Source organism: Balaenoptera physalus (assembly GCF_965194825.1).
Source record: "Balaenoptera physalus genome assembly, chromosome: 2".
NCBI lineage: Eukaryota > Metazoa > Chordata > Mammalia > Artiodactyla > Balaenopteridae > Balaenoptera > Balaenoptera physalus.
This window is the reverse complement of record NC_138883.1, coordinates 117,773,043-117,786,856: the sequence shown is the minus strand read 5'-3', so window position 1 is coordinate 117,786,856 and position 13,814 is coordinate 117,773,043. Positions and strand designations below refer to the sequence as shown.

General features: G+C 57.7%; 1 protein-coding gene across 5 annotated transcripts; it reads left to right on the top strand.

The window, feature by feature from the left end:
- Positions 1-13,808, top strand: INSYN1 (inhibitory synaptic factor 1). 5 transcript variants are annotated; one of them, XM_082444182.1, is made up of 3 exons: positions 4-1,222; positions 1,645-2,351; positions 11,477-13,803. In XM_082444182.1, exons 2-3 carry the CDS (start codon positions 2,196-2,198, stop codon positions 12,182-12,184), a joined length of 864 nt encoding a protein of 287 aa, XP_082300308.1. In that variant the 5' UTR covers positions 4-1,222; positions 1,645-2,195; the 3' UTR covers positions 12,185-13,803. The 5 variants fall into 5 exon arrangements, with proteins under 5 accessions (XP_082300312.1, XP_082300308.1, XP_082300309.1 ...); XM_082444183.1 differs by lacking the exon at positions 4-1,222 and adding an exon at positions 7,056-7,180 and having other exon boundaries at positions 2,213-2,351; positions 11,477-13,808; XM_082444184.1 differs by lacking the exon at positions 4-1,222 and adding an exon at positions 9,839-9,917 and having other exon boundaries at positions 2,226-2,351; positions 11,477-13,808.
- Positions 13,809-13,814: the final 6 nt, after the last annotated feature.

Sequence of the window (13,814 nt, the reverse complement as noted above, 5' to 3'; positions counted from 1 at the left end):
GCCCCTTCCCTGACAGCGCCGAGGCGAGAGGAGCCGAGCAAGCTAGGCGGCCTTTGAGGGAGCTAGCGCCCGCCCGGGCGGCCAGTCCGGCGGGGGGCGGTGGGGCGGGCCGGGGGCGGCCGGGGCGCGGGCGGCGCGGCGCTCGGGAAGCGGGCCCAGGCCCGTGGAGCCCGGCGGGGCAGGGCGGGGCGAGGCGGCCGAGGGAGGCCCAGCCCGACCCGGCGCCCGGTGGCCCCACCGGCACAACCGGGCGCCCGGGGGCTAGCCAGGCTGCTAGCCGAGGGCCAGCGGGCGGGAGGCGGCGGAGCGGAGCGGAGGCTGCGAGCCCCGTGCGCCCCGGCCCGCCGGGCCCGCCGCGCGCTCCCTCCCCTCGTCTCGCCTCGCCTCGCCTCCTCCTCTTGCTCTTCTCGCCTCCTCTCCTCCGCCCGGCGCCGCTCCCGCCCGCGCCCGGCCGCCAGACCCAGCCCGGCCGGGCCCCCTGCCCCGCGCTCCCTCGGCCCGGCCCGGCGGGGACCTGGTCCCCGCGGCCAACACCGCCCCTCCCCCCGGGGCCCGGCGATTCCGGACCTTTCCGACCGTGGACTGAGCCGCGGGAGCGTTGTCGCCCCCGGAGGACCCCGGAGCTAGGCTGAGCAGACCCTCGCGGCCGCTCCGGACGCCGCAGGTGCCGGAGCGCGGTCATTCGGGGTCCGGGCTGAGCGCGCCCCGGGCGCCCACGGGTGCCAGCTCACTCCGGGCAGGGCAGGGCAGACCCCGGCGGAGCCCGGAGCCGGCCGATCTGGACTGGACAGAGCGAATTCAGGACGGTGCCGAGCCCCGGGAATGCCGGGCGTGGGCTGAAGGGATCCCGGCGCCCTCCGATCCCTCAGACTTTGGCTTGCGTGCTGGGACCGGACCGGCGTCGCCTCGGTCGCCCTGTGCCCGGTTCACCTGTGGCCTCAGAGCCCCGGACCCGCCGGACCCTTGCTCATTCCCCACCAGAGCCCGGCGGGGGTTGGGAGAGATTTTTCCTGGCCTCTTCTTTGGAGCGTGGAGGCCCCGCCCCCTCCCACCGTCCAGATGTCTCCAGTGGCGGCTCTGAGGACCTCCTTGAGGCCAAGGGCCGAAGGGTCCAGAGAGAGAAGCCCGCCCTAGGGAGCCTTGGGGGCCCCCCAACCTCGCCTTGGGACTTGGCCCCCGACGCTGCGCGGAAGGAAGGCCGGTGCCCCCACTGCCCCCCTTGGTGAGTCCGGGAGCGGAGCGGGGGTTCTCACGGAAGGCGGGGCAGGGGAAGGGAAGGTCCAGCCGGGAACGAGGGCACCCCGGGGGCACTGGGAGGGAGGATGGATGTCTGGAGAGGCCCTCCAGTGAACCAGCGGGGCCAGGCCTGACTGGGGTGGGGGGGCGTTGGGGAGAGCCAGGGCAGGGTGCCCCATCGCAGGCTGAGGACTTCAGCTTCTAAAGCAGGGGCTTCTGTTTTCCCTTTAGTGGAGGGGCTGTGCTATAGAGCATCTGCCTCCATTATCCCTCCCTGCAAAAAAATAAATAAATAAAACCAAATCCCCAGCGAGGAAAGGTGCAGGCTGGGGTGAGGAGGAAGGCAGCAGCATTGCCGGCGGGTGCTGCAACCTGGGAGGGCTGACGCCAGGCTCGCTCTCTCTGCAGGGGGCTGCCCTCCTCCAACCCAGCTCCCTTCCCAGAGCCACCCACATCTGGAGCCCCCTTCACATCTGGAAGACCCCAGCCACCATCCCTCTGCAGGTGTCAGTTGCATCTCGAGACCTCTGCCTTTGCAATTTCCTAGGAGTTGTGAGGGGATTACTGCTGCCTTCCGCCCATCCCAAGGGCATCTCTTACCCTTAGTCCCTGCAGAGTCATCCCCCTGCCTCTGTGTCCAGCTCAGCATACCCACAGGCACTTCAAGTCCCAGAGGCCACTCCTGAGACCCAAGGCCCCTCCCCCTGCTCTCCTGTGTCCTCACCTTGACCCCCTTGGTCAGACTCTGTCTCCCTCTGGGTGTCCCATTCCCCACCCAGAGGTAGAGGAGGCGGGGTGGCAGGGGGCAGGGGCTGGGTGAGGGCCACCCAGGGCCAGGGTGGGCTAGGGGGCCGTTAAGATGTGGAGCTCTGCCCGGCTGAGGGGGGCTCCGTGGAGGCAGACGCAGCGTGTGCCCGGCTGGGGGGAGTATGGGCAGGCCTGCGGCCACGTGGTAAAGGATGAACATTCGGGGCACCCCGGACCTCGGGCAGCCCAGTGACGACCCCAGCAGTGGTGGCGAGCGGGAGCGGATTCGACAGCGCATGAAGATGGTCATTGGGCAGCTGGAGGACATACTGCGGGAGCTCAAGGAGGTGGCCAAGGAGCTAAGGGAGGTAAGTAAGGGGCCAGGCAGCCCCTAGACCGGTTTTCCTGGGCCTGGCCCAGGAAACGTACTCACATGTATGTGTTTAAGTGTGTGTGTGTGTGTGTGTGTGTGTGTGTGTGTGCTCAAAGCTGTGCGCACCTGGGTCACTCTGCTGGGTACTTCCTTCTCCTTGTTCTTCTTTCCCCATATCTGCTTCGCTGATGATCTCACTGTACCCCAGGGCTGGAGGGGCCTCAGTGATCCTGAGACTGCTTGGGCAGCATGTTGTGGGCCCATGGTTCAGAGCTGCAAGGTGGCCAGTAAGAACTGAATCCCACAACATCCTCTTAGTGGAAGACATTCTTCTGGGACCCAAGCTGACCTTTGACCCCACCATCTGCCTCCCAGACTCTGACTGGCTTATAAGTGGCCCTGGGAGAGGGTGGATGGCTCTACTGAGGCAGTCCCTGCTGCTCAAGGCCCAGCTCAGAGCATTCCCCAGAGATCACACAGATACTTAGAACCCTTGATCCTGGAAAAATTAAAGCCAGCTATGTCTTCCCTGCCCTGAGGTAGGAATGGGTCTAGGGCGCTGCTAGTGGGTATCAGTACATTGGCAGGGGCAGGAATCTCCTCTGAAGGGATGCATCCCCATCCCACAGTTCTGAATGTTTTTTGCCAAGGCTGAAAAGTCAGCGAGAGATCCTGGGATATGTGTCCCTCTCTGTCTCTCTAAGCGGAGCCCGGTTTAATTACTGCTTCCCACATCACCAGGGTAATGAGGTACACATGTCCTCAGCCCTGCCCCCTGGGCTGTGTTCGAGCCCAAAATGCATGACCAGCGTTCTGAGCCACTGGCCTAAATTTGCCTGCTGGGTGCCATTATGCCAGCCAGGTGGGCTTTAGCCAAATTTCAACTCCTTGTAACCAGGGTCCCTGCAGAGATGGCAGGAAGAGTGATTGAACTGGAGTTATGGGCTTGAGCTCTCCCCAGCCAGCTGTGTGGGGAAGATGGGGGCGCTAGGAAGGCTGGGGAAAGGGGGTGATGGTGGACCAAATCCTGACTGGGAAAGTGGCATTCTAGCCTGGCCTGAGAGCCAAGGAGCAGAGGGTGTTGGAAGGGAGTCATGTTCGGAGTAGAGGGGGTTGTGGAAATGCTGGGACAGAAGCAGGGGTTGGGCAGGGCAGCCCCTCTGCCCAGAGGCAGCCTCATGGAGGAGCGTACTAGGAAGTCCTTTCTCAGGAGGTGGGAACGGCTATTGCTGCAGGTAAAGAGAAGTGTGGTGCTTCTTCCCATGGACTAGGCTGGCCATGGTCTGGACTGAACATCTTTGAGAATACAGTTTGGAGGTCAAAGGGCAGATGCCCCTGAGCAACCCCTCCTCTCCCAACCTCATTGGTCCAGAGGACTACAGTCCCCTCTTTGACTCTCCCCACCCCCATCTTATTTCAGATGCTCTGTGGTTCTATCAGGACCATGGGAACTGTCCAGAGTCTCAGTCTCGGGCAGGGGCATGGGACCTATGCCCCAGCAAGCCTGCCCAGAAAGAGCCAGGATTGACTCTAAGCCTGGGAGGCAGCTTCAATAAGCTCAGAGCCTACTCCCAACTGAGCATCTTCCAGGCACCTGCCACCCCTCCCCGAATAGCCATCCAGACCTTGAAGGCATCTCACAGGTCATCCAGACCATCCCTGTTTGTTTGCTGTTGAAGAAAATGAGGCCAGGGAGGGATAGGGGCTTGTCCAAGGTCACACAGCCTACCAGTGGCAGAACTAAGCCTAGAACTCAGGTTCCTGCTGCCTACTCTGGGGCTTCAGCAGGTGGGCTAATTGATATCTTTGCATGTTGACAGGGGTCTTCTAGAGGTGATAGCTTATGCTCATGCTGTGGTGCTCTGAGGAGCACCCTTTAGGGGTGAGGCAGGGAGCTCAGAAGTGCTCGGATTCATTTGCAGATCTTTTACATGTCCCTTCCCAGCACACACACTCACCTACTCCCATGTCTCGAACAGCAGAGCTTCAGATTCCCAGGATTTGCAGCCTAGAGACCTGAGCTAGGACAGGGAGAGATGAGTCCCCTCCCCCCACACACCCTGTAGGCCATGTGCCTCCACCCAAGACTTTGGCAGGTTGCTACGGCAACCAGAGTCTACCCCGTATGCCACTGCCTGCCCGCTGCCAATGGCACCCAGCTGGGAGGGGGCACCAGGCCTCAGAGCTCCCCCATCCCCCAGGCAGGGTCTGGACATGGGGTGATGGGCAGAGGAGGTGTTGTAGAAGGCAGGTGAGGCTCTGGGAAGCCCAGACAGAAGAATAGATGCCATAACTGACTTCCTGTTGGATGGGATTTGTCAGGAGTGCGGTTACTGAGTGGGGGGTGCCAAGCTCTGGTTTGGAGTAAAGGGTTTCAGTCCCCCTGCTCCCTGGAACCTGCGATCTTGGTCCTCCACGGGGGCTGTAAAGCTGGATCTGTCAGGCGCTCCTTCTCAGTAGCTTAGTATGGCATTTTCCCTTGGGGGTGTGGATGGGCCCAAGGTCGAGAGTGTGGCAGACACTTTTCCCTCATCACACCCCACTCCCCGGGCAGTACCAGCTCAGGGCTCACCAATGGGGTTCTCATGCCAGGGGGGCAGAGCACTTGGATGTGAAGACAAGATTCACATGCAAGACTGCTGGGGAGCAGCACAGGATGCTTGATGAAGGAGCAAGGCCAGTAGAGAGGAAGGGCTTAGCTGTGTCCCCTTCTGTCATTCTCCTCTCTCTGCTGCTCCCGTCCCCAGCCCCAGACACCACTGATCATGGTAGGCTCTCCTCACCCTCTTGAGCACACAGCCTGAAGTTCGTAGAAAGACAAGGGACACCAGTGCACTCCCTTCTCAGGCCCCTGAGCCTCAGTCTGCTCATCTCTGAGATGGGGATATGATCATTCTCACCTCAGTGTGATCTTAGGGTTTCATCAGGGTTTGGCATGCGGTACGGGGGCCAACACCTACTCACACCCCTAAAGGATTTGGAGTTTCCTGTCCCATACCTCCCCTACCCTTCCAGACCCCTGCTGTATCTCTGCCATTGGCCTCCCAGGCGATGAGGAACAAGTTCTGTCCCATGAATGGGAAAAGTAGTTTAATGGACTAAGCGAGGTGAGGAATGTAAATGCTTTGAAAGCTAAAATTGTGCTGCAGAGGGATATGACGGTCAATCATTAATTAGCCCTCATCTCTCCTAGGTTCCCCAACACTCCAGAATGCCAGGCCAATCCCAGCAGGCTCTCTAAGCTCCTCAGATTTCTGTGGATCTTAATTTGGAGACACAGCACAGCCTACGGGCTAAGAGCATGGGCTCCACAGCCAGATGTCTCTGGTTCAAATCCAAGATCTGCCCCCTACCTAGCTGTGTGAACTTGGGAAAATTTCTTTACCTTTCTGTGATTCTGTTTTCCCATGTAAATGAGGATAACAAATTTTACACTCCCCACCCCACCCCCCAGCCCCAGGGTTGTTGTGAGAATTAAATGTGATATTAGATATAAAGTACTTAGCACAGTGATGGGCACAAAACTCACTCCATATCTGTTAGATATTATTAATGAAATATTCTAGCACTGGCCAGCTCCTCACTCCATGTATGGCTTTGTTCTTTTGGAGTCACATCAGCTTCTTAGCCATCATCAGGGAGGTCAAAGCCAGGACCCTGACCTCCTGGCTGGCACCATTTAGTACCTCCTGCAGTAGGCAGTCCCATCCTCTTGCAGCAAGGAAAGGGAATAGAGAGTGACAGTGATATGGGGATATGAAGGGTGTTTCCAATAAGTTGGCTTTTGAACAGAGAACCAAAGGAAGTGAGGGTGGTATTTAGGGGATGAGCCTTCCTGGCAGTGGAAACAGCCTGTGCAAAGATCCTGGGGAAGAAATGGGCTCCGCGTGTTCAGAATCAGCAAGGAAGCCAGTGCAGCTGAAGTGGAGTGAACTAGGAGGAGAAAAGCAGGAAGTCAAAGAGGGAGCGGGGAATCAGATTACACAGAGCCCTTGCAGGCCAATGTATGGAATTTGGATTTTGTCCTCAGTGAGAATCCCACATGCTCTCCAGGAATCTCCTGATTGTGTTTCGGGGTGGGAGTCTGCCTCCCTGCTGCTCTCCCTGTTTCCTATCAACTGGGAGCCCCCAAGGCCAGGGATAAGGGGCTTGCCTTTGGCCTCTTGGATGTTGAGCTTACCTTGAGCAGGTTACTTGGCCTCTTCCTCCTTGGTTGCCCCCTCCCCAAGATATCGCTCAGCATGGGGGCTCAAAACTGTCTCTTGTGTTGATCGCCGGTGTCTCTCACATCATCACTGACTCTTGGGTAGGACATAACTTAAGGGCACAGTTGCCCACCTAGGTCCGAACACCTCAGGAGGATGGAGGGGTGGGCACAAACATTTCACAGCCAGGGGTGGTGGTGGAGGATCCCCCCACCCAATTTTCATAGGGAGTAGGCCCGGTGGTGATTGTGCGGTCACCTCGGCAAGGCGCTGCGTATGAGGTGGCAAGGAAAGCCAAGGGCCGTTCAGGCATGAGATAAATGTGGCCCAGCCAGGAAGCAGCTGGAGCAGGAGAGGCTAGGGACCACAGAGCTGTGCCAAAGTGGGTCAGCTCCATCACCCGCAGCTCAGCAAGAATTGTGTGGATTTTTTCCTATTATTTTTTTTTCTCACCTTCCTTTCCTCCCTTTTCCCTTTGCGTTCTCCTCCTCCAGACAGATTCAAGAAGCTCCCCGGCCAATTATGCCAACTTGCAGGATGAAAATCATGAATCACGGTCAACTCGCTCCCCGCCACCCCTTTCCCAACTCCACAGCCCTCCAGGAAGACAATAAATAACGCAATCAAGAATTAAAAAATAATCAGTGGTCATAAATAATGCAGAATCCCCAGTTATGTAACCAGCTGCCCGGGGAGCTGAGAGGGAGGGAAGGAGGTAGCAGCTTGTCAAGGGAGTTGAAGGGGCCAGAGGTGAAGGGGGAGGAGATAAACATGTTCTGGGGCTCCCTGGGTCCTCAGTCCTGGGGCCTTAGGGAACATAGACGTGCTTTCTTTGGAGAGGGGTTTACCCACGGCTGGAGGGCCGGCTAGGGCGGGCAGTGTTGGGGTGTCCAGGCCTGTGGAACTTTTTCTCAAAAAAGAAGCCCCAAGTGGTTTTATTAAGCCCTCTGTCTCAACTCATCCACTCATTCAAAAGCTATATTTGTAGAGAATGTGCCAATCCCTGTGCCAAACTGGGGATGCAATAGTGGGCAAGACAGATCCAGTCCTGCCCTTCATGGGGCTTCCTGTCTAGTGAGGAGAGAGACATCAACCACCTTATAACATCTGCACACAAAATGGGTAGCAGTGATAACTATTGGAAAATAAGGAGAGGTGAGGGTACTTTCAGAGCCTTTCACAGGGAACCTGTCCTCAGCTGGGGGTCAGGGAAGACTTCCTTATGGAAGTGAGAGGGAATGAGTGGGAAAGAAAGGAGACATTCCAGGTGAGGCCCAGAGGCACAAGTGAGCTCGGTGGAGTGAACTGGGCAGGTGAGGGGGCAGGCCTGGCAGGGAGGAGGCTGCTTGCTGGAGAGAACAGGACCTGCGACCAGATTTGCTATGGGGCTGTGGGAGGCTCAGGAGTTTGGGGAGCCGTGAAGTGCTGGAAGCAGAGAGGGGATGTGTTCCTGCTGGCCGATGAGGAAGTTCCCTGGATGCAGCAGGAGCTGGTCAGGAAGCTGCTGTCAGTGGGGAGACTGGATGGGTGCAGTGTTCAGGGGGGGCAGCTGAGGCTGTGACCAGGACAGAGGTTGTAGACACCCTTGGGACAGGGCCTGGGGCCCCCAGCAGGTTTTGTCCCAGCCCTTAGCCCTGCCCCTCCTCTCTAGTGTTCACTCTTGCTCCCTGTAGAGCAGGTGATTCCCGTTCTTAACCCCTGACTTGCAGTCTCAGCTCAGCTCCTAGTCCCCGTGAGCAAGCACAAGGAGAAGGGTGGTCTCAGCGGTGTCTCCAGTCCCTCCTGGCTTCCAGGTTCTATGGTTCTGTGATTTCTGTGGTTCCATTCTCTCTCTCCCCCTCTCTTTCCTTTTGTGTATATAATTATTTCCCTGCACTCCAAGACAATCCCAAATTACATGTAGGCAAAATGATTATTAAATCTCAGAGAGAAATCATAGATTTCAAGACAGCCAAAGCAGAGAGGTAGGTAGCCTGGGGCCTGCCCTATTCCTGCCCTCCTAACTGGCCCCATGAAATGAGGCACCAGGGATGGGCAGCAGGGTCTGTGGACTGACCCGGGCCCTGCATACAATCTGGGTCCCCAGGCCCGGTTGCAGAGCCCAGGTTCTTAAGTGCTTGGCTGTGCAGACTCTGCAGTTTAAAGCACATTCCTATCTATTGAATCCCCAACGTCTGGCGAGTAGATGTGTGTCCTCCTATTTTACAGGGGAGGAAATGAGACATGGAGAGGGAAATCACCTGCCTCTCAAGCCTCTTAGCCAAGATGGGGCAGACTTGGGACTTGAGCCCAGACCTCCCTCCCTTCCTTCCCTCCACTCTCCCAGGATGGAAACAGAGAGGGGCATTCTAATGGAGAAGGGGAAGGGCCTGAACGTGAAGGCCTCCTGAGCAGATGGCCGGCAAGGGCTTCTTGGGCGGGAAGAGTGTCCAGGCCTGAGGCTCTAGGGCTCCTGCCCTGTGGACCCTGCATCTTCCTCACAGGGGATTAGGAGCCCAGCTTCGGGGCCTGGCCTGGCCACAGGCAACACTGTGAGTTCACAGCTGAGTCATTTAACTCCAGATTCCTACCATCATCCTCCCACCCTCAGACAGCAGCAGACTCTCGGCAGCTTTGCTTGATCAGCGGAGTCTAATTAGCGCGTGTGGCTGTCCCAGGGGCACAGGGCCTCTCCCCAGGGCGGCCATGCCCTGGGGTGCTATTTTTCACCGGCTTAAATCCCCTGTCCCCTAGGCCAGTGGTCCTCAAAGTCTGTTCCTGCACCAACAGCGGCAGCAGCAGCATCACCTGGAAGCTTGTTAGACATGCACCTCTTGAGCCCCACTGGGACCTACTGAATCAGAGACTCTGGGGAGTTGATGCGCACCCGGCTTTGAGAGCCCCTACTCTAGGCCAGGGCTCCCACCAGCTCTCAGGTGGGGCTTGGGTTAAGCAAGGGTTTCAGGGGGATGCGAGCTTCTCTGAAGTGGGGGAGTCATTCTAGAGTGGGGGACTGGGGTGGTCAGACTGGAGGGTAGAGCCCTATCCCCATTGCCTGTCCAAGCCCAGAGATCACGGCAGCACCTCAGCCATGTGCAGTGTTGCAGGGCCGGCGGAGGCGGGAATCTCAGGTCCCCGGTGACTGGTGCCTCTGGCCCATCATCCATAAACTCAGGAGATGATGATCTCGTGGGTGGAAAGCCTGACACATAGTAGGTGCTCAGAGATGGGAGATGATGTCACTTTTACCACCAGTGCCCCCACGAAGCCCTTTTACTGCCTTCTCATTGTTCCTCAGGAAGCTCTGGTGAGGTTGGCAGGCCTGAGATTATCATACCCACTTGGTGGTGAGTGAAGTTGAAGTCCAGAGAGGTTATGTGAGTTACTTAAAGACACACAGAACATTTGACGTCTAAGCCGAATCAGGAACCCAGGTGTCTTGACTCCCCCAGCTCTTCCATAGGCCTCAGCCGAGTGTTCCTTCCATCCCTGGTCTGGGGCTGTGGGAAGTGGGCATCCCTAGGCATTGACACCCCAAAACAGCTTCTCAAGTCACTCCTCTAAATACAGAGTCCTAGAATCTCAGAGATGGAAGGAAGCTTGGAGATAAACTAGTCACCCAACTCCCCATTTACAGATTGAGAAACTGAGACCTAGAGAGGGAAAACGACTGACCAGGTTGCCAGCGTCAGAGCTCCCGACTCCTGACGCAGTAGACGTCTCACTGAGCCAGACTCCTCCTGACCCATCATCTTTGCCCTTGCTTTCCACTTGCACTTTGAGGCACTCACCACCCCCACTCCTTGCTGAACACCTAGCACATCCCTGGACAGCAGTCATCTTCAGTAAATGTTTGTTGAATTAAGGACTTCATTAGTTAATGAATTAACTGACCTCTCTGACCCCAGGGAAAGAGCACTGGAGAGGGCTGGGAGCTAGCTCCTGGGCCTGATGACTCACTGCCTATGTCTTTGTCTCTGGGTCTCTTGGTCCCTCCGCTTTGCTTTTGTTGTTGTTGTTCTACTGGTTTGGATTTTGGCCTGAATCTCCTCTCCTCCCCTTGCTCTGTCCTCTCCCTATGTCTGACTGGGTCTCCCTTTCTCCCTCACTGTCTTCATTGCCGATGTCTGTGCTGACAGTGGCCTAGGCAAGGGTTGTCCTGAGGCAGGGCCTCCTGCATGAAACAGGGCTTCACCTCATGCGGGGCAGGTGGGTGCAGTGACCTCTGTAGCCCCTGAGGGCACTTAACCAGCAGTTCTGGGCCCAGGATGGATGGTTTTCTTATTGCTTACCAAATAATGCTTACTTTATCCCCTCCCCATCAAACCAGGATTAATCTTCACTCATCAAGAGGCAGGGAAGGGGAGGAAGGAGGAGGCTGCAGGGCTATGTAGGAGTGGGGTGGTGGAGACCCATGGGGGGCACTCGCTGACCCACTGCATGGGCTGGTCCAGGATGCTTCAGAAAGCCTGGGCAGGGTCTTCTTTGCAGTTGCCATGTATCATTTCCTCTCCAAGGGTGGGTGGGCTGCTCATCCTACCACTGAGTGGCCTTGCTGGAGCCTCTCAGCCCTTTTTAAATGGCCCCCTGTCAACCAAAGGAAGATCAAGCTCTGAGCACCAGGGCTGCCCCCCAGAACAGCAGCTGGCTTTGGGGCAGAGGGGCGTGTGAATGGATGGGGTGCAGGGCTGGAAGGCATCCCCCTTCCCCCAAAGGCACTGAGGAGTGGAACCAGGGGAAGGGCCGGAACCAGCTCTGTTCACCCTTGTCCAGTTTGGGCCCTCAACAGGGCAAACAAACCTGTGACTTCAAGTCCAGTCGTGTCCTGTAGGGTCATCAGCCGGGGGGTGTAGTAGGGTGGGACGGGGCACACTCACACCTAGGTGATGCTGGCCGCTGCCTGGCCCCTCTCACTCCTCTCCCCTTCCCCGGCCAGGTGGTGAGCCAGATCGATAAGCTAACCTCGGACTTCGACTTCGAACTGGAGCCAGATGACTGGACCACAGCCACCGTGAGCAGCACCTCCAGCAGCGACAAGGCGGGCGTGGGCGGCCCCTTTGACCTGGGCCACCTGGACTTTATGACAGCTGACATCCTCTCGGATAGCTGGGAGTTCTGCTCCTTCCTGGACGTCTCCACCCCCTCAGACTCCGTGGACGGCCCCGAGTCGACCCGGCCGGGGGCTGGCCCTGACTACCGGCTCATGAATGGCGGCATGCCCATCCCCAACGGGCCCCGGGTGGAGACCCCGGACTCCTCCAGCGAGGAGGCCTTCAGCGCTGGCCCTGTGAAGGGCCAGCTGCCCCAGCGGACCCCGGGCACGCGGGAGAGGGTGCGGTTCAGCGACAAAGTGCTCTACCATGCTCTGTGCTGTGACGACGAGGAGGGGGACGGCGAGGAGGAGGTGGGCCTGTCCCCGGAGCCTCCCCACACAGAGGCCCACGCGGGCCCCCTCAAGCCCTCCCCAGCTCCCTACAAGCCGAGGCGCTCTCCACTGACTGGCCGCCGCTCAGGCCCCACCTTGGCCCCCGAGCAGACCCGAAGGGTCACAAGAAACAGCAGCACCCAAACGGTGTCAGACAAGAGCACTCAGACGGTGCTGCCCTACATGGCCACCAGACAGAAAGCCAAGGGGAAAAACTAGGGGCCGGGGAGGGAGCTGGGGGGCGGTGGGCACATAGAGCTATAAATATATATATATATTTAAACAAACGCAGTCATAATAAAATTTTAAAATGCTAAGGATCCGGCCCCACAGGCCCCAAAGCTTTCACAGAGCTCATCGTAGACACAGAGATGCCTACTCACCTCTTAGGTCTCAGGAAGTGTGGCCAGAGCTACCCTCCCTTCCTTCTCATGGCAGGGCTCCTGAAGAGGGTGTCCAAAAGTGTGTAGGTGAGGCGGGGGAGGTCTTACCTGGGACTCCTCTTGCAGACCCCAGAGCACGGTGGTGGAGTCTGGCTGCCGGCCTGGGCCTTGTCCTGGAGGGGATTCGTGAGTAGGAGGCAGGCAGGCAGGCTCTCAAGCAGCAGTGTCCAAGCCCAGGGCTAACGGTTGGTGTAATTCGGAGGAGACTGCAGGACCGAGGTCCTGGGGGTGGCATCACTCCAGCTGGGCCCAGGATCACTCACACCCCCGTGCCTTTTACTCCGAGGCTGACTTCTGCCTCTGCTTCCCAAAGGCAAACTTACCTGGATATATACAGTCCCACCCTCCTCCCGTCTCAGGGTTGCCCAGCACATAAAGAAGGAACAAGCTCTTCCCATGCGCGGGCCTCCATGCTGGGAAGCTGAGCTTCCACAGACCCTGGAGGGCCAGGCTGGACTGGGCCGAGATCTGTTTGGAAAGCCTAGACCACTCCTGATCCTTTCAGCTCCCATGCTCAGCCTTGACCTCTAGGGATCAAAGACTCAGGGCAGAATCTCAGTCAGCCCCTGCTTGGCCCTGAGCAGACCTGAGGTCCACATGAGAAAGCAGGCAGCCACTGCCATGGGGCTGTGAACCAGAGCCATAGACAGGCTCCCGGCCCCCTTCACCAGGCAGGCAGCCCTGGAGAGGAGTCCAGTGGCCCTACTCTGTCCCTGCTTCTCCACACTGGGACCCTGAGCCCAGCTTAGCAGGTCTTGAATGACACCAACAGAGACAAGATGGGAGCCTAGAGGTAACAACAGGGCTTCATCCGGGCCGTGGCCGACACAGGGACAGCATCTGAGTATTCTTGGGATAATAACCACAGTCATTGCTCACATTTATTGAGCAGGTCCCTATGCGACTACTATGCCGAGGTCGTTTTACAGCATTATCTCATTTAATCTTCACGATAACCCAACAAGATAGGAACTATCACTATCCCCATTTTTCACATGAGAAGACTGAGGTTCAGAGAGGTTAAGTAACTGACCTAAAGTCACAGAGCCTGTGCCACTCTGCCCACCATGAGCATGTGGTTTCCAGGTTATACCTGGCTCTGCTATCTAGCAGCAGTGTGACCTTGAGCAAATCCATTTGCCTCTCTGAGCCTATCTACCTCATCTATAAAATAGGTCTGATAGTCTTCGCCTACCTCATTGGGGGCTATGGGGCTTTGACAAAATGAGGAATGTGAAAGCAGTTGGTAAGCACCAAGGCACTGGACATGCATTGTGGTCAGTGCAACCCAACCCAGATTCCAGTGTTTTCCAGGTGGGGAGTCCTGAGTGGAGTGGGCAAAGAAGCCACTCCCATCAAATGGGAGCTGTCCCTGGGTCACTGTTTCACTTTGTCCCCCACAGCAG